Here is a 20314-nt window from a genome sequence, read left to right as displayed (position 1 = left end):
GATGGGTATCCTTGTGGGACAAGGAATGGGATTCTGAGAGCTTGTGGCACCCCAAATGGAAAGGAAAGCACATACAGAGAGACCACCAGGAGGAAGTAAATGGTTTTGGTGAATAAATGCAGAGGAAAAGGGAGACATTTAGATTTGTTCCTTTTCTCTTGATTCATTAATTAATTATACTAGTTAACAGCCTTCTCTCTGTACTTTACATGCATGATTGTGCTTACCTTTACAGTATCCCTCTGGGATGGGCGCTGGTTCCCCATCTGAGGCACTGAGCAGTTAAGTCACTGCTGTAGGTGGCGGGTGAAGTTTGAGCCCAATTTTGCCTGGCCCAGAGCCGCGAGCCTGCTTCTGTGCTCTCCTGCCTTCTCTCACCTGAATGCATATAGAGCACCTGTGCTCTTACCAGTCCTAGGCATTGGTGCCTGAAGCAGGGTCTCGTCCCTAGAAATCTCACTGACAAAATAGCGTGGGGCACAGGGAGGGAGAGTCCCTCTCTACCCTAAAGAGGGCAGGGAAGTCTAACATCGACGCTCTTTCTGAGTTGTGAAAGGTGTTTCAAAGGAAATAGAACTTCCCCAGACAGTGGGAGCAGGGCGACTCTACAGGCCTGGGGGAAGGGGCCAGGCCACAGACATCTGTATATGCTGTGCTGAAGAATTCGGGTTTTAACTTGGGGAGCCACTGAAAGGTTGAAAGTAGGCTCAGGATGTGCCCATTCAGACGTGCATGTGGGTAGAGTGAGAGAAAGGTGGGGCAAAGAGGAGTGGTCACTGAGCTTGGAATGATGGTTGATGTTTTCAGCAGCTCAGCAAGAGCTTTCCCAGAGAAAAGTCAGGTGAAAAGGTAGGCTGGGGAGAAATCTGCTTTGAGATAGAATGTGGCAACATTGAGAAGAGACGTATCTTCAAGGGAGAGGCTGTTGGAGGGAGGCAAGTCCAAGCCTTTGTTTTCCTGGTCAGGCCACTGGTAGGGTTGCTAAAGGAGCCAGGGGAGCTTCTGTGAGAGAGAGAGCAGGGCCAGGATATCATTCTGGGTCTGAAAAAGGGGAGAGAAGCAAAGCCACCTGCTGAGGACTGAGCCGGGCCGGCAGCCGTAGCATTCAGATCTTACTGTGTTCCTTGGGGGAAAAAATCAGAACCAATGGAGCTGGAGGGGTAGAAAGCATACTGAGAATCAGGTAGGGGTATGGTGTGGAGGCCCACGCTGTGAGGGGTGCTGTGGCCAGACTGGAGAGCATGAACAAGCTGGGGAAACTAGGTGTCTGCACACGCTGTGCGGCAGAGGCGCCTGCAGATAGGGTGTGTGGTTCACAAGAGGCGGTGGCACCTGAGACCTCACGAGTTTAGTATCTCCAGCCATATTTGGGGGATTTCCTGGGGATACTGGTTCAATTTCCAAAGAAGAGAATGCTTATGGGTAGTGGAAGCAGCTCAAGCAATTGGGTTCCCGTCTGTGTATAGGAGGTCCAGGGTTCAATGCCCAGGACCTCCTGGTGAGGGCAAGTGGCCCATGTGGAATGTTGACATACATGGCGTGCTGGCCCTCAAGGAGTGCTGGCCTGTGCAGAGAGCTGGCGCAGCAAGATGACGCAACAAAAAGAGAAAGGGAAGAGACAATAAGAGATAGAGCAGACAAGGGAGCTGAGATGGCACAAGAGAATGAGCGCCTCTCTCCCACTCAGGAATGTCCCAGGATTGGCTCCTAGTGCTGCTTGAAGAGAAGACAAGCAGACACAAAAGAACACGCAATGAATGGACATGAAGAGCAGACAGCTGGCTGGGGGTGGAGGAGATAAATAAATAAATAAATATTTAAAGAAGAAAGAGAATGCTTATGCATCTTTGTGTTTTGAGTACATATGGATAAAGTAGTAGACATAGTTAATAAAGGCATTTGACTGTGTGTATATATGTATATATACACATAATTAACAAAGTGCTTCTGACTTTTAGGGAATTGTGACACCATTTATATACTTGACTCTGTGATGTCACCTTACTTTTCAATATGTCATATGGCATATATTTTGACATTTAATTTTCATTCATTTGGGGATTTTCCAGTATCTTTCTGTTGATTTCTAATTTAATTTTAATGTGGGCAGAGAACACTTCCTGTATAAATCTGATATGCCTTTAAATTTACTGGGACTTGTTTTATAGCCCAGAATGTGGTTTCCCTAGTAAATGCTCCTTGTGCACTTGCAAAGAATCCCGTATTCTGCTGCTGTTGTGTGGAGTGTTCTGTAAGTGCAGGTGCTCTCGGGTGGTTGGTAGCGTTGAGTAGGCCTTCTGGATACGCACAGGCTTTCCTCCACCTGTCCTAGCAGCTGTTGAGGGAGGGATGTGGAATCGCTATCATTGTGGATTTCTTTGCCCTTTTAGCTTCTTGAATATCGAAGCTTCATGAATTTTACCAAGTGCCTCCACATCTAGGATGCTTTGTCCACTTGATGAATTGACCCTTTATCATTATGAAGGGTAATATCGGTAGAGTGAGTATTGGTCTATACTTTTTTTCACTCCTTTTTACTTTTAGCCTGCCTGTCTTTGTATTTAAAGTGGCTTTTCTGTAGACAGCATACAGATGGTCCCCACTTTTGTTTTTACTTTTATGCAATCTAATAATCTCTGCTTTTTAGTGATTAACTCATTTGTGTTTCATATGATTATTGACATGGCTGGGTTTCAGTCTTGTCTTGCTATTTGTTTTCTGTCTGTCCTGTCTGTTCTTTATTCCTTTTCCTCACTTTTATTTGGATTAATTTATTTTGTAATTCCATTTTATCTCTTTTATTAGCTTATTAGATATCTTTTTTTTTTCTTTTAGAGAATACTCTAGAGTATAAAACACACATCTTTCACTTCCCATAATCCACCTCAAATAATATTATGCCACTTCATGTATGGTATAAAAAGCTTACACAGTATCCCTCCTGTGGCAGTTTGATATTATGAATTCCAAAATGAGATATTATGTTTGTAAATTGATCTTTTCCTCCGGGCATGGTACCCTTTGATTGATTTAAATCCAAAGACTTTACATTTACTTGATTAAATCAAGATTAGGGTTTTGATTTGACCATATCATTAGGGTGACTTAGTTTGAGTCCCTACCCCCTTTGTGGGCTATATTAATGGACACTCAGTCAAGAAGACAGGGACAGAGACACACAGATGAATAGAGAGAGCTCTAGAGACATGGAAGGGGAAAGAACTTGTCAGCTCTGATCCTGTGGCCTGGAAAGAGAGACGAGCCATTCGCCTGACAGTTTATAGCTGACCTTGTGAAGAGACCAGAGCAGCTGAGCCTAGAAAGAAATGAGCCCTCCAGCCTAGAGCTGAGATCAGAAGGAGCTGGGCCTGTGGAGCCTTAAGTCCTCCCATGGCCCACTGGGTGGACTGGGGGAGAGTGTGGACTATGGTGTGGACCACTGACCATGAGGTGCAGCGGTGCTCAGAGATGTATTCACCAAGTGCAGTGAAGCTCCCATGATGATGGAGGAGGTTGCTGTTATGGGAGGAGTGGGGTGAGGGGGGTGGGGGGTATATGGGGACCTCATATTTTTTGAATATAACATTAAAAATAAATAAAGACAAAAAAAAAAGAAAGAAGACTGAACTCTCGCAAATGCCGGCAGCCATCTGCTTCAACATGTGGCAACAGACATTTGGTGAGCAAGTACCTCTTATGGTACCTTGAGGTGGACTCTCTAGGACCTTGTAACTGTAAGCTTCTACCCCAAATAAATACCCTTTATAAAAGCCAAGAGAGTTCTGGTGCTTTGCACCAGCACCCATTTGCTAACTAATACACCTCCTTTTACCTTTCCATCCTTTTTGCTATTGTTATCAGATATGTGTTAAAAATCTGAAAATACATTTTCTTATTTTTACTATGAATAGCTACCATTTAAAGAGTCAAAAATCTGAGGGGGAAATTTACACAGTGACCATTTCTGGTGCATTCAATTGCTTTGTGTAGTTCTGGACTTTCATCTGGTACCATACAGTGAACAACCGTCTTTAACGTTTCCGGAGGTGCAGCTCTGCTGGCACTGAGTTCTTGCCACTTGCGCTCGAGGGGTTCATTCACCATTCTCTCTGGAAGGGGTTTTTGCTGGTGGTAGAACTCTAGGTGGGCAGTGTTTTCTTCACCGTCCCAGCGAGGCTGCTCGCTGTCCTCTGGCCTGCGCAGCTTCTGGCAAGGAGGCTGCTGTCACCCTGAACTTGGTGCCTCGGGTGGGAGGAGGGTTTCTCCTTACCGCTGCCTTTCAGCAGTTTGGTTATGATGCCTGTTGGTGTCGTTTTCTTCTTGTTTCTTCTGCTGGGACTTCATCGAGCCTCTTTGGTCTGAAGGTTTATAGTTTACATCAAATTTGAATTCTTAAGCCATTATTTCTTTCAGACTTTTTTTTCTGTCCTCCACTTCCTCCTTCTGGGACTCCAGTGGGAAGCTTTGCCATTTTGCCTTTGTGTTTTCCTCTGTGTGTGTGGACAAAGAAGCCCAGTGATGTAGGCGACAGTACGAGGACATGCCGTAGCTTGGGCTCGTAGGCCCCCTCCTTGAGCGGGAGGAGCGGCTGGCGTCCACCTGCTCTGCACATTGCCGTCACCCGCCCTTCCCCGCCCCTCCCCACCTCGCCTCACCCCAGAAACAGGTAAACCTTTGCTGCCACGGACTCTGCGTTTAAAATGTTCTGCCCATAAGCTCTGCTTTTGGGCAAGGCAACCTGAAAAGTAGTTCTTAAATGACGGCTCTGTTAGATAAGCCCCCTCAGGTGTCCGTGGTGACCTCACGGCTGGAGGAAGCACGGTGGCCTCGGGCACCCTGCAGGCTGCTGTGGGCTGCACTTTCCCTGCCAGCACTTCCGTGTGCGCTGACGTTCTCCCCACAACTCTCTGAGAAAGGGTCCTTTCTGCTCCGTTGCTGAGGAAACCGAGGCGCAGAGAATGCAGACGCCTCCTTTGCCGTGGCCAGTCAGTCAGGAGGTGTCACAGTTGGCATCCACGTCCTGGCCCTCTGACGACAAACCCACTGCGTGTGCTTGTGTGCGTTCTCCTGTGCCAGGCTGAGTTTATAAATTAGACCTGTATTTAGCTTGAAAGGCAAAGACTGCGTGTTGCCGCCCCTTTAATCAAGAGGCCCTCTGAGGGTTGAGGGTGCCCCTGAGTTTCTGTAGCTCTTCCTGACGTCTGCTGCTCTGGCTGTGTGTGGACGGCTGGGTGGTGGGGCTGATGTGCCGAGAGGCAGGCTCTGCAGCTCAGCCGGGCTGGCCCTTGGCTCACAAGTGCATTTTACAAAAGGCGTATGTTCCAGTTGGGTTAGGCAGTGCCTTTTCCACTTCCCTCCGTGTATGATCTTTAGTCTGAATTATTATGTTGAAACAGTTGAGAAGTGATTTTGGGAAAGGAGGAAGTGAGGAATCTGTTGCTGGAGTATCATTCTGAGACAGATGTGCCAATGGAAGGAGCCATGTGATCACACAGTCTTATCAGGGAGCTTGGAGTTGACTCTAAAGCTTGAGGTAATGACATCTTTCTGGATTTTAGAGAGGAAAAAAAATAGAAGTATGCAGTAATCAGACTATTAAATGCAATAGTTACTATATAAAGATGTATTGTCCCACCTTATAATCATCTAAAGGCTTAGGCGCATTACGATCTTGGACCTTCAAAATCCAACTAGAAGCTGCTCCCTGGGGCACCTTTCCAGATTTCCTGTCCCCAGGTCTGGTTGCTCTTCTCTCTGAATTCCAGTGGATATTGCAAAAGGAGTTATACGTGTACCTCCCAATCTGTTGCTTGTTAACAGTCTATAACTCTTTCTTTCCCTTTTAATCCCTAACCAGGTGAAAGAATAGGAATTAGGGGTTGCATTTCTTTTGTATTCCACAAAGTGCAGCTCACGCCCTGGAGCTTCATCTGCAGTCAGGTAGTGCAGGGGGGCTGGGGTAGGCCATGTGCCAGGCTGGGCCTGGTGGGGGCCAGGCAGTCCACAGGGCCAGGGGTCATCAATCCGTCGGGGTCAGGCCAGCCCTGTCTGTGGCAAGTATTCCTGGAGCTCATAGCACCGCTCCAGGAACCAGCGCTTCTCAAGTGACCAAGTCAGAGCTCTTGCCCTTGTGGGACGTAAATTCCGGTGGGAATCTTGACAACAAACAAATATAATGGGGTGTATAATAGAGTAATATAAATGAAAAGGGAGTACCGAGTGGCAGGTAGGGCTGCAGTTGGTTGGGGTTGGTTGGAGTCTGGGTGAGGTGATGGACAAGCCATGCTCACATCTGGGAGCCGGGCACCACAGCCAAGGGGTTGGCGTGCAAAGGCCCTGAGGAAGCAGTAACAATGAAGCGTTAGAGGAAGACCGCAAGGCTGGTGTGGCTGGAGGCGGGTCACGGCTGGCCTCGCAGATGACCACGAAGCCCCTGGACAGAACCCCAGTGGGGTGTGCTGCGGTCTGACCAATGCTTTTCTTTTTTTTTTTTTTTTTAATATTTATTTATTATTATTATTTTTATTACAATTAAAAAAATATATGAGGTCCCATTCAACCCCACCGCCCCCGCCCCCCACTCCCCCCACAGCAACACTCTCTCCCATCATCGTGATACATCCATTGCACCTGGTAAGTTAATCTCTGAGCATCACTGCACCCCATAGTCAATGGTCCACATCATAGCCCAGACTCTCTCACGTTCCATCCAGTGGGCCCTGGGGGGATCTACAGTGTCCCGTAATTGTCCGTGAAGCACTATCCAGGACGACTCCACGTCCCGAAAACGCCTCCACATCTCATCTCTTCCTCCCATTCCCCACACCCAGCAGCCCCCATGGCTACCGTTCCCACACCCATTCCACATTTTCTCTGTGGACATTGGATTGGTTGTGTCCATTGCACACCTATGTCAAGTGATGGCTTAGATTGCACATGGGTACTGGATGCACTCTTCCCGCTTCTAGTTGTAGACACTCTAGGCTCCATGGTGTGGTGGTTGACCTTCTTCAACTCCATGTTAGCTGAGTGGAGTAAGTCCAATAAGTCAAAGTGTAGGAGCTGAAGTCTGTTGAGGCTCTGGGCCTGGGTGTCATATTATCAGTCCAGAGATTCAAATCCCCTACATATATCTTAAACCCAGCACCAACTACAATTCCAATAAAGTAGCATGCAAGTCTTGTGAAAAGAGATCCCCTCTGAGTCCATTTCCATCACGCAGAAACACCAGCTCCAAAGAAGGGCCATCTGTCATGGCAGTGAACCCCTTCTGCCATGACCATAGAACCCGTGTGACCAATGCTTTTCAAAGCTTATTCTGGCTGCTGGGGGAAGAGTCCAAGGCTTCTGGTGAAGATGCAGTGGGCCTGGCGGCCTGGACCATGGCCACCACGGCAAGGATGGGGATGACGGAGAGGGAGAGGTGGGGGGGAGAGGTCACAGGTGGCTCTTGGAAGTTAGTCAGTGGTGGCACCAGGGGAGGGCTGGGTAGGCACACGTGGGGAGATGAGAGGTTTGGGGTGGCATATTCAGTTTAGGATGCCTGAGTGTGGATTTATGAGCCTAAGTTCAAGGTGAGGTCAGACTGGAATCAAGGGAAAGGAGAAGGCTAAGAGTTATTTACTTGTGCACCGGCACCGCTGTGGTTGTAGATCGCGTCCTCTCGGGGCAAGAGGTGAGTGTGCTGAGCTGGGGCACTCCAGACTGCGCAGTGCAGGAGGCAGAGGATGCTCCAGCAGAGGCCGGGCGGGGTCAGGGTGGGCAGCTCAGTGCGGCCCAGGCAGCAGGAAGCCAGGAGGAGGCGGGGGCCTCGAGCTCCCTGAGGACAGTGCTTCCAGGAGGAGAGGGTGACCGCGAAGCAGGGCAGCAGCTGGGCAGGCCTGCGAGCCAGGAGAGGAGAGGGCCCTCCGTGTCAGGTGCCCGGAGGGTCTAAGCGGTGCCGTGTGCACAGCTTCCAGTGAGGAGAGCAGCTCTGGGCATGTGTGCGTGCGGGCACTTTTGTGGAAAGGTCAGTCCGTCCCCTGTCGGGCCCTGGAGCCCTGCTGGCCTCTGGCCAGGCTTCTTTAGGAGGGAGAGCAGGAGCAGGGGCAGCAGGCAGCCTTTAGATGTGTTCTCCTTAAGGAACATTCGTTTTAGCCGAGAGTTGCCTTCTGTATACTCCCTGACCTTGCAGTTTTATTTGTTCTCCCCATCCTTCTTGGCTTCATACAATGCTAATCACCTACTTGCTTTTTTTCTGAGAGGGTTGGTTAGACTTTTTTCTGTAGTTTCTCATTTCTTTTCTAAGAATCAGCCCAGTAATTTTCTCCAGAGAAGGGATTCTTTTATTTATACAAGCATACCTTGATTTAGCCAATTGATATGATCTTGAAAATCAAATTATGTTTTAATTGTTCTTGTAATTTCACAGGAACCTCTGTGGTTTACTTTCCTGGGCTATTTAAGCAAACACCCATCGTAGGGCTGGCTTAAACAGTGGGAATTTAATGTCTCAAGGTTTGAGGCTTAGATAGAAGTCCACATCAAGACATCACCTAGGCAACGCTTTCTCCTTGGCAACTGTGGCACTTGGGGGCTGACTGCCAGTGCCCTTGGTCGTGGGCTCTCTGGAGGCCTCTCCTGGCCTCTCCGTTCTCCTTTGGTTCTGTTGAATCACAGCTTCTTGCTTCCATGGCTTTCTGTCTTTGAATTTCATTCTGCTTATAAAGGACTCTGGGAACTTGGAGTTGTCCTGAATGACATTGCAGGGACAGATGCTGGACACTATATGTCCTGCCATAACCCAGTGAATATACCAGGGGAGAGTATAAACTACAATGTAAACTCTAATCCATGCAGTGCAGCAGTGCTCCAAAATGTATTCACCAAATGCAGTGAATGTGCCACGATGATGAAGGAGGTTATTGACGTGGGAGGAGTGTGGGGGGGGTGAAGGGGGGGATTTGTGGAAATCTCTTATACTTTTTAATATAACGTTTTTTGTGATCTATGTATCTTTAAAAAAAAAAAAAGACAATAAAGAAAAAAGAAGATCCATCCTGAAGGAGCTGGGCCACCCTTCACTGAAGTCGCCTCCTCAAAAGGTCTACGGACACCGGGGTCACACCCACAGGAGTGTAAGAACAGGCTTTTATGGGGCACACAGCCTCAAACCTCATACCATGGACAATCTTTTTGTAGCAATATCTTGGAATGGATCTGTGTTAGAGTTTAGATTTCCTCACTCGACTTGGAGCCCGCCTGCTGGCCACTTCTCATTCTCGCCGGAGAGGGTCCTTCACTTGCCTGTGCACCTCACCTCTGCACCAGGCCCTTCTTCGTGTCACATCTTCAGAGAAGACGCACGGCGCCGGCTCGCTGCCCACTCCGTAACTGCAGGTGGCGGCCTCAGGAGCTTTGCACTGGTGGGGGGCCTAGTCGTTATCCCCGGAAGTATTTGTTCGTAGTTTTTATATGATTGTGCTGAATATACTCAAGTTGGTATTTTTAACCTGAGAATTCCCAAGGCAATTTTAAACCTAGTGGGTCTGATCTACTTAATGCTTAAAACTCAGAATTAGAGAATCCGTTTTGGTTAATTTGTAAAAATGGATTTTCTTTTTATTTTAATGGGATCATTTTCTTGGTACAATTAGTTTTTTTCTCCTCCACAGAGAAGTAATTGTAAAGAAATCCCTGAAATGGCTTCTTTCTCCAATAAAATCTGTTCCATGTTCACACTTGTATGCAAGGGCTGCAAGAAGAGCCATCAGATGTCATTCTTGGGGCACGAGCAGCAGCCACAGCGAACGGCTAGAAAGATTCACAAAGAACATGCCTGAGATCAGAGATTTCCTAAAGGGCTTGCTAGTCAGTGGAGCCAATAGTGCACAAAACAGGACTTGAAGGACTTTCTTCCGTGTAGACTGGGGATGCTCTAGTGGCTCTGCATGATGGCTTAATGCTCAAGGCACTGAGATCTTTAACATGAAAGAAAAGAGCTGCCAGCATCAAAGGAAACAAAGTAAAGTCTTTCACTTCCTGGCTGGGTCACGCTGCAGAATGTGGTTGGTAGCTCATCTGATGGCAGGCTGTCATTATTTATTTTCAAACTTTGTCCAGGGTCAGATTTGAGGCCAGCGGGCAGCCTCAGCCAGCAGACCCCCAGGTGGGCGTTGCTGGTGTGGGTGTGAGCAGCGGCTCCCAGGCCTGGGGGCAGGGGGCAGACCGTGCGCGGTCCCCCTCCCCGCACCCCCGTGTGGGGGCAACCCTGGCCGTGGGTCTGGGGGCGTCCTGCCCTGTTGCCTGTGCTAAAGGACTTAAACAGAAACCGCCTCGGTGGTGCCAAGTATGTGACGATGGTGATGAAGATGGTGATGATGACAGCAACCGCCACAGCTGTTCACCTTTCCGAGGGCCTGCTCTGGGCTGGGCCCTGGTGGGCCTGTGGCAGAGGTGGGTTTCAGCCCTGGCCGTGGGTGACGGAGCCAGGAGCCCCGGAGAAGAGGGGCGCCAGGGTGGGCTGGAGTTGGCAGGCAGGAGTGCTGGACCCGGAGTGCCGGGCTGTGGGGCCAGGGGCAGGGGGAACGGCACGCAGGAAGGCGTCTCTAGAACCGTGCCAGCCCTCCCCCTCCCTCCCCTCCCCCCTTCTCATCCCCTCCCTCCTAGCCTCCCTCTCTTCTTTCCCGCTTCTCTTTGTTCCTTTCTCAGAATTACTTTTTAATGAAGAGTATGACGTGCTTGGAGAAGAGTACACAAAACAGAGGTAGAGCTCTGAGAGTTACCACCAGGAGCGCCCTGGGCAGCCACCGGGCAGGCTGGGCACTGGCGTGGCCAGCACTCAGCGGCGCCTGTCTTGCTCCTGGTCACCACCACGCGCCCTTGTTCCTGGACTTGAACGTGATAGAAGGGCGGTCATGCTTTGGGGAGGGCGTTTTCATCCCGCAGCACGTTTGGGAGCCTCGCCCGTGCTGCCACGTCTCCTTGCTGCCCTCAGCAGGCTCGCGCCGCCTTGGCACCGTCGATGTCTGGGCTGGTCTTGCTTTGTGGTGGGGGCTGTTCACTGTTGAAGGTGGAGCAGCATCCTGGCATCTGCCATGAGGCGCCGGTAGCACCCCACCAGCTGTGACAACCAGAACTGCCACCAGCTTCACCAGAGGTCCCCCGTGGGCACAGCGTCCCCACCCCACGCTGGGAGCTGCTGCTGTGCTGACCTGTTTTACTGTTGAAGGACGTGTCATTGCTTCTGGGTCCTGAGTTTTACAAGCAGTGCTGCGCCGATCTTTCTCGTGCCTGTCTTTTGGGAGATGTGCCTCTTTCCCTGTTGGTACGTATTCAGGAATGCAGAGCTGGGGTCTCTGGAAGTGCCAGCCTTCCACGGAGGTCGGGCCAGCGTGGACCTGTACCGGCAGCCTGAGCTTCTTCTGGCTGCTTGGCACTGCCCTCAGCCCCTGGCTCACGGCCTCCTGCAGGCTGGCGGGCAGAGCACCATCCGCCCGAGGAGCTCTGAGCCCACACCCCTTCTCCTGGGTTTACTGGCCATTCAGGTCCCCTTTTACTGAGTCCTGGTCGAATCCCTGGCCTGTTTTTCTGTTTGGTTGTCTGTCATTTCTTGTTAATTTGGGATTGTTTGTATTTCTGGATACCAGAGCTCTGTTGGTTTTGTATTTTACCATTGTCTTTGGACAAGCAGTTCTTAATTCGGATGTGGTCACAGCGGGTCCTGCCTCCCCACAGTCACGCGCTTCCTCTCCCGGGTTACCTCCTGGCAGCTCTCGCTGCCTTTTGCTGTTGGGTGCAGGCTGCCTCGTTTTTGGGTGTGCTGAGTGGTGGGCTCAGCTGGGTATCCGCTGACCAGCACCATTTCCTGGAGGCCTTTCCTTGCCCTGCTCTGCGGTCTGCTGCCGCCTCTGTCAGCACACGTCCCTGCATGGCCCTTCCAGGGTCTCGCGAAGCCAGCGTCTCTGATCAAGACTGCCGAGGGTTGGTGTCCAGGCAGAAGGCTCCTCCCGCTGCGCTCTTCAGGAGCGCTGAGCTGCGGGTGGCTCTTTTCCGTGGGAGTGTTAGAATCTGCCCATCAGAGCCCACGAAGGTGGCTGTTTTGATATGGACTGAAATTACCTTGTTTTGTGGGTCAGGCTGGGAAGAGCTGGCCCTTCACGGCACTGAGAGCCCAGCCTGGGCCCAGGGCTGCCAAGACGTACGGGCCTCGCTCCCAGCAGACAGCGCTTGGCACAGGGGCCCGCGCTGCCCGCCTCTCTGGTATTGTAGTCCCCCTGGCCTCTGTCCCCGGCCACTGTTAACTCTTTCAGCAGATGCTTCTTGAGCGCCTGCGCCTGCTGTGCCAGGCGCTGTTCTGGACACAGAAGCAGAGCAGCGAGCGAGGCAGCCTGCGTCCTTGCCTTCACAGGGCAGAGTGCAGTAAAGAGCAAAAGGCAGCGAGGTGTGCTTTCGTGCTGCCAGGAAGGGCAGGCGGGCTGCGTGCGGGGCGCTGCTCGTGTTTCCATTGGGCAGTCCTGGAAGGCCAACGGGCAGGTGCCTCGGGTCCCAGTCGGGCTCAGCAGGGCGGGGCCGGCAGAGGGGACGCAGCCAGGGCCAGGTCAGAGGGCATGGCGCGTGGTGCTGACACGGTCCCTGGGACTTGGGTCGGGAGTTTGGTGCTCGGGAGTTGGGTAGTTGCTGTGGGCTGAAGGCCGCCCACGACCCAGGCATCTGCACAGGCACCGCTCACGGATCTCCACTTCGTCCTCGCGCCAGTGAGGGGAGCATTTCTACCATCAGCTTCTGAACAGGAAGGCCCGGCGGGTTGGAGGACCGCTGGCGGGTGGCTTCCCCCGCAGCTGCTCTCGGTCATGCCACACGCGCTCAGCTTCCACACTCCAACTGTACACTCAACACGGATTTTACAAAAACGGGTTGTGCCAAGGAGGGAAAGGAAGGAAGGTTTGCTGTCACTTGAAGCAGTGACGGGCACCTGTCTGAAATGAGCGCGTTAAAGGTATAACCCAGCTGCCATCAGCTCTGCTAGGGCCGTGGGGTGGCCTGAGGGATGCGGCCTCGGGACCCTGCCTGGGTACCTCGCGTAGGCGGGCCTCCCTCCTCTTCCTCAGCAGCTCCCTGTTAACAGGAGCTGGTGTGTGGGAGGAGGGGGTCTCGTCTCTGTGTCCTGGCCCCCGGGCCCCAGTTACCACAGCTTGATGGGCAGCGCATGTGGCTCTGCCCTTCCCTCCCCTGCCCAGTGGTGCTGGGCTGGTGGATGCCCCCTGGCCAGCACAGTTGGGCCCTGCCGCTGCCGGCACCTGCCCGTGTATGGGGTGGAGCTGGGCGGGGTGGGCGCTCCGGGGACGCAGGGGTCTGTGGGTGTCAGTGCCCTGGCCTTGGGGTGTGGTCAGAGAAGTGGTGGTTCGGAACGCCCAGATCATTCCGTGGGAGTCCTGGCCTGGCCTCTGGGTCCCCAGCCCTGCAGAGTAAGGTCATTGTCTGCAGCAGCAGACCCCCTGCCCACTGCGTGCCACCAGGCGCCGCAGTGGCTTCAGGCTGAGGGCCTGTTGGCGCGTGCGGAGGTGCCCGCCCGGGTGGCTCCTGGGCACCGTTGACGCCCCTTCGCACGTTCTCTTCTGGATCACAGCATTTAAGGACAGGAACACTTTAACCGCCAGGTTGCCGTTCAGGAGGCAGTGTGGTTTGACGCAGAGATTTTATTTCTATCCAGACTCTGGTGATAGGACTTTGTGTGTAGGGGAAACAGCCCCCAAACATCAAGAGGGGTTGCGATTAAGAAAAGCAGGGGGAAGCTTACTTCATTCATTTGCCTGAGTGTAGACGAAGAGGAGGGAAGTTGTCTGTAATTCCTCTTTCTGATGTTCTTCCTTCTTGATGTTCTAAGATTCCGTTGTCATTTCCTTCCTGTTTAGAGGACTTCCTTTAGCCCTTTCTTTTTCAGTTTTCTTATTTTAAAATTTTTACTTTGAAATAATATTAGTTTTACAGAAAAGTTGCAAAAGTAGGGTAGAAATTACTGCCCACCCAGGTCCCCTACTTACCTAACCAGAGACTAGCTTTCAAAAGCTACTGCCCACCTAGGGTCCCCTACTAGTAACATCTTACCTAACCAGAGACTAGCTCTCGAAAGCGGGACACTAACGTTGGTGCAATTTTATTAACTAACTTTCAGCCCTAATTTGAATTTTGCGTTTCCTATTAATGTCTTTAAAAAAAAAAGCTTTGTTGCGATATAATGCACATACCATTGAATTCACCCATTTAAAGTGTTACAGTTCAGTGGTTTTTAGTACATTCGCAGCCATCATCACGCAGCCCTTCCTGCTGGTCATGTGGAAGGGTTTGGATGTCAGCAACTCCTTCCTTAGAGTATTTCCATCACCCCTAAGGAGGCCCAGTGCCCTTAGCAGTCACTTCCCACTCCCCCTACACTCTGCTCCTGGAGCCCACTAATCTACGTCGTCTGGGTGGGTTTGCCCCTTGTGGACACTTCTAGGATTGGGGATCACGCGCTGTGTGGCCTCTAGTGTCTGGCTGCTTCCACTTAGTGGGGTGGTTCCAAGGCTCACCCCTGCCCCTGCTGTGGCATCACTACTAACAGCCGGACGTGGTCTGTTCTGTGGCCAGAACATGTATCTTTCTGCTCCTCTGATGGAGTCTCAGGTCATTCTACCTCTTGACTGTTAGAGTAGTGCTGCTCTGGACGTCCCTGTCCACGTCTCTGTGTCCTTGAGCCATTCTTTCAGGGTCTTAATCTTCCTTCATCTGGGAATGCCTTGATCTCCCCCTTTATTTCTAAAGGATATTTTCCCTGGGTTTAGGGTTCTGGGTTGACAGTCCTCCTCTTTCAGTGTGTGACAGATGTTGTGCTATTCCTTCTGGCCTCCGTGGTTCCAGCGAGAAACCCAGTGTCACTGAGCTGCTTCTCCCTGCAGGGAGGTGTGCTTTCTCCCTTGCTGTTTTCAAGATTTTTTCTTTGTCTTTAGTTTTCAGAAATTTGGCCACTGTGTATCTTGGCACAGATACCTTTGGGCTTGTCTTGTTGGGTCTTTGCTGAGCTTCTTGAATCTGTCAGCTTATGTCTTTTGTCAAATGTGGCAAATTTTCAGACATCATTTCTTCAAATGTTTTTCAGTCCTGCCTTCTTTTTCCCTTCTTCTGAGACTCTGACAGCACGAAGGTTCAATAATTTTGTCCTAGTCTGGCAGGTCCCAGAGGCCCTGTTCATTTTTTTCAGGCTCTTTCCTGTCTGTCGTTTGGATTGGGTGATTTCTGTTGTATTATCTTCAATTCACTGATTCTTTCCTCTGACCCTGCATCCCACTGCGGAGCCCTCTGTTGAGTTTATTTCAATTATTGTATGTTTTCAGTTCTGAAATTCTTTCAGATTCTTCTTTCTATCTTCTGCTGCTTTGATGACGCTTTCTACTTTTTCACTAGTTTCCAGTGAGTTCATAGTTTCTGGTTGAAGGAATTTTGTGATGCTGGCCTCGAAATCCCTTGTCAGATAATTCTAACATGTGCACCATCCAGCACCTTGCTGGCCGAGGTGATTATCTTTTCTCATTGGAGTTGCCTCACTCTTCATTAAACCCAAATTGAGCTTGACTGTCTGAGTGTTTTCAGTCTCGAGTAGTGAGGTTTTCCATGATTGGTCTAGAAGGTCAGCGTGCACCTGTGCCCCAGAACAGCCCTGCATTCTGTGACACCCATTGTCCTGTCCAGCTCCATTGCCCTTGAGCAGGTGCCTTCTCCCCAGTCGGAGCCCCCTTCTGCACTTATGGAGCCCACCAGTTCTCCGTGTGCTGCTGGCACTGGCTGCTCGTCCCTGCCGTTCTGCACTCCTGGCTGGCCAGTGTCATTTGCTCTTGAAGCCCTGTAACATCCAGTGGCCCATTTTATTTTACCCTTGTTGGGGACTGCTTAGCTCTCTTCAACTCACCTAGTCACTTTGTTCATTGTGAAACTTCCATAGCATTTGTATCATATCAGCCATTGCCAGGTAAAGAGCAGCCTTCGCACTCATTCAGCAAACATGCAAGAGACCTTCCTCTCGGTATGGCACGTGGCAGCGAGAAAGGCAGACAAGGCCCTACTTTCATGAAGTTTTCAGTCTGGGGGAAGGAGAGAGGAGATGCTTCTAAAGAGTGCTATCCAAAGAATTAAAATTAGGGCAGTGGAACAGAGAGTGAGGGGTAATGTCTTGATTGGGGTATCAGGTGAAATTGGTTCTCCCAGAGTCCCATCTCTCTGCTGGCCTCAGCCCTCTGCTTTCTCACATGCTGTCTGCCTTTTCTGCCGAGCCCTTAGCACATGAAGCACAGCCTGGTGCTGATGCTTGCTCTGTCTCAGCGCACTGTTTCTTCTTGCCTTTTGGCACGGCCTGTACATTTTGTGGGGACCTGGGCATGGCCTACAGGGCAGTTGAGGCCCAGCTGTCACTAGGCCTTAGTCTGGTTTTCTGTTAATCTGACTACAGGTGGGCTGAGTTTAATGCAGGTGCCAGAGGCTTCCGTTTCCTCTTGTCTCCCCAGTGTCTTGGGGCTCCTCCAAGTGCTCCTTTAGAGAGTCTGGCTTTTGCAGCCCCTCAGCTGGAATCCACTCTTGTAATCTCTGTTGGGTGGTTTGGTTTCCAGGTGGAAAAAGAGAAGCCTTCCATCACGTCATGGTTCCATTTCAGTGTCCCTGTGGCCTGTGTCCCTGGGCTGGGGCCTTCCCAGGAGCTTCTTGGCCCCATGCCCATCCCTTAGGCACAGCGGTTTATAAAATTCCCTTATTAATGTTCATATCCGTAGGATCTGTAGTGATGTCCTCTCTTTCATTCCTGTATTTGTAATTTTTGTCTGTCTTTACTCTTTTCTGTTCTTAAGTCTGACTAGAGTTTGTTTTTGTTTACCAGTTTTAAACCTTTAAAAAATGTTTGGTTTTATTGGTGTGTCCTTTTGTTTTTCTCAGTTCTTAAGATTTTCTGTTTTTATTTATTTATTTATTTTTTTCTCCTTGACGTTTTGGGTTTGACCTGCTGTGTTCTGGCTTTTGGGTCAGAGGTGGGTTTTTTGTTGCCATGGTTACCTTACCCGTCCCCACACCGTGTCAAGGCTGAAGGCCGAGGTGCCGAGTGTTTTCCTCCACGCTCCTGTTCCACCCTCGGCTCTCAGCCTTCCTGGAACTGTCCGTGGAGGGGTCTCTCTCTGTGCTCTGCCCCCGCCCTGGCTGTAGACAGCTCTCACGTGTTACTGGCTATTGGCTGGGCTGGTGCTGGAGGATGCAGGGGCAGATCTCTGTCTTGGGTCAGCCTAGTCTTCGGCCTGTCCACCTGTGTCAGTGCCCACCTGAGTCTGCCCCTCCTCCCTGTGGTCCCCAAGCTCCGCCCTGTGTCTCTGGCAGGTTCTGTGCTCTGAGAGCAGTGTCCTGCCCTCCACAACAGGAGGCCTCCAGGGGTCCTTCATTCCCCTCACCCCCAGCAAGTCTGGGGTCTACCATGGGGGCAATGGGGCATACTGCCCGCGCCCCCAGCAGCTTAGCTTTCATTCCCTCGGGGAGAAGCACCTGGGTGGGGCTCGGGGCCAGGGCTGCGCCCTCCTCCAGGCCTGCCCCGCTGAGGCCTTGCTGAGTCCCTCTGCCGTTCCCCTTCCTGCTTATGGGCTTCCTGTGGAGGTGAAGTGCTGAGCAGGGGTGCTGGTCTGAGCCTAGTCCAGGCCCAGGACCCTTTCGGGGGGCGTCTTAAAGAGGACGTCCAAGAGAGGAGGTTGAGGGCGTCCTGTCCGGGGGTGGTGGCTGTGGGGCGGGCTGGTGTGGTGGAGCTGCTTGTGGTGATGGCTGCCGTGCATGTCAGATGACAGGCTGTGTAGGTTGAGCGGCACTCCTGTGGAAAACAGCGGGGTGCTGCTGTGTGAGACTGCATTCGCAGCACAGCACCTCAGTGGACCCTTGAGGGATTTGCTGCAGTCAGAGTGGAAATGAGGCAGTGCCTTTTAAAACAGGATTATAGCAAACGGCAGGGAAAATGCCCAGGTTTTCAGTTCAGTGTTTAAAATGATGGGCATGTGAATAATATTTGAACAAGGGTTACCTGACTGAATTTTTGCACACTGTTTTTAAGAGCTTTTACATCGAGAAATGACTGTTTCTGGGTCAGCCCACAGCTTTCTAAACTTTCAAATAATTCTGTGACTCAAGCAGGCAAGAAGCCCTCAAGGGTAGCATCTGCCCCAAGAAAGTTCCATCCTAAACAGCTTTACTTCTTGGCTCCTAGACCCGGATGCAGAGGTGTGCCTCCACGTGCTGCGGCTGGTCCAGTCGGTGGTCCTCGAGCCGGAAGTCTTCTCCAAGTCCGCTTCCGAGTTCCAGAGCTCCCTGCCCCTGCAGCGCATCCTGGCCATGTCCAAGAGCCGCAACCCCCACCTGCAGCGCGTGGCCCAGGAGCTCCTGGAGGACCTTCGCGTGCTGGGGCACGACGCGTAGGCTGGCGCGGGGCTGTTGGTGAAACCGCCAGTGTCCCTTCCCCTTCCCCAAGTCCCTCCCCTGTGTTCTGAGAACTGTCACAGAGGCCTGAGCTGGCCATGCAGAGTGCGCCTGAGGAGACAGACTGGATCGAGCATGCGCCCTGCGTGCCCTCCTCTGGGCGAGCCTGGGCGGTGGGTTGGTTCTTCTTGCCAGGGGTGTAAGGCTCCTTCCTCCCCATAGGACAGGCACCTATCCCTGCCCATCTCTGCCGGAGCAGGGAGAGGCCTTCTGGGGGGGGGGCTCTTGCTGCTTGGTGGACCTTCTCTGACTTTAGTTTCACCCACGCAAACGGGAGATGAAACAACCAGCTACTCCTGGGCCTCGGCTTTCCTGAGACACCTTCCTTTTGAAAAACTATTCATTCCTTCTCTAGTAATTATCATTCACCCCTGTCCCCCACGCGTGTTTACTTTCATAACCTTTCACGAGCCTGCTATTTCAGGTGACATTGGGCATTTTAGTTCTATATTTTCTGTGCCTCTTCTATTTTTGAATAAAGAAAGTCAGAGTGATTGATGTGTTTTCTGCAGCGTTATAAATTTGGTGTTTGGAAGGTGGTTTCCTTCTGTATATTACAGTTCATGTACTTGGCTAGTGTAAAAACTCTCTTTACGATGGCACCCTTGAGCTGTCATCACCTTAGAAGTCAGGGTTTCCTATAGTAAACCCTGGGAAAGCCCCTCATCGTCGGTGAGTTTCCCCAAGGGACACTGCCACCTCCCCTTTTGCCCGCGGGCGTGTGCGCCAGCTCGTCCGCCCTGTCTGTCTGGCCTGCTGAAGAGTCACACCGTCCAGTGTCTTCCCGCAGAAACCAGGTAGGGTGAGCGTGGAGGTGGCCATTTAAACCCATCGTCAGGACCTCAGGGGCACCCTGCGGGCGCAGAGCAAATGCGGAGTCCCCTGCGGGGGCACCCCCTCTGCTGTGAGTACTCTTTTAGAGTAACTGCATTTTCCTTGTCAGCACATCTATATAGCCAACGTGCATGTTATGGCTGATGCTGGCTGAGGTGGCGTAAGGGAGGCACAGTTGCTTGAATTTCATGCTTCATCGGACGGACTGTGGAACATTAGCACATCAAAGCCAGGGAACTGTGTAAAAGGCAGCTTAAAATTCACGGGGGTGGGAATTGCTCCCTCCCTGCGTCTGTGCTGTGTGTCGTTCTTACAGGGCCTGACGACAGGTGAGTAAAATTGCAGATGTTGTGTTTTTTATATTCTAGCTTGGGATCGCTTTCTTTTGGGTTGTTAGGTAACTGAGATGGGTATTGTCCTTTGTTTTTGCCTCCTCTAGAACTGCAGAGTTTGTTTCTGCCAAAGATTGGGTTAGTAGTAGATAGAATAAAATAAAACTAGGCCAAACGCTTGAATGTTCATAGTTTAGCTAATTAGCGATGGTGTGCTTAAGAATGAAGGATCTTTTTCCCTCTTGATTCTAAGATGCTGAGGATAGAAGAGTTCTCATTAAAGAGTCAGGAAGAAACCTGTGACAAACATGTGTTCTGAGTGTGTATCATAGAAAAAGTGCTTATGGCCAGTTTTAAGAAGTGGTGTTTCTTCTTATGTGAAGGTTAAGGGGAAACCAGAGTCTTTAGTATTTCTGTATCTAGCCATCTAAAGAAAACTTGCTTGGTAAAATTAAAAAAGGATATGTAAAATATGGAATTTGCAGTGTTTGAGGCCTCTGGTGAATTTTTAAATGAGAGGCAGAAGTTGTAAAATAATGCATTTTTTAAAAATTTAATTTAAAAAATACTCTTCAGTTTATTAAGGCTGAGAAGTTCCTTTTCTCCTTGGGGCTGTGAAGGGGTGAATGTCGGCAGGCTGGCAG

At 51.0% G+C, this 20314-nt stretch overlaps 1 protein-coding gene across 4 annotated transcripts in view; it reads left to right on the top strand.

Moving 5' to 3' along the window:
- Positions 1 to 18998, top strand: part of HSF2BP (heat shock transcription factor 2 binding protein) — a 200600-nt gene extending 181602 nt beyond the window's left edge. For all 4 annotated transcript variants that reach the window (XM_071214990.1, XM_012518311.4, XM_058296303.1 and 1 more), the window contains one exon: positions 18236 to 18998. In XM_071214990.1, coding sequence (XP_071071091.1) covers positions 18236 to 18515 — 280 coding nt within the window. In that variant the 3' untranslated portion in view covers positions 18516 to 18998. The remainder of the gene's footprint in view (positions 1 to 18235) is intronic.
- Positions 18999 to 20314: the final 1316 nt, after the last annotated feature.

This window comes from Dasypus novemcinctus, chromosome 4, assembly GCF_030445035.2.
Source record: "Dasypus novemcinctus isolate mDasNov1 chromosome 4, mDasNov1.1.hap2, whole genome shotgun sequence".
Taxonomy (NCBI): Eukaryota; Metazoa; Chordata; class Mammalia; order Cingulata; family Dasypodidae; genus Dasypus; species Dasypus novemcinctus.
Note: the sequence above shows the minus strand (reverse complement) of the source record. Positions and strands in the feature narration are given on the sequence as shown.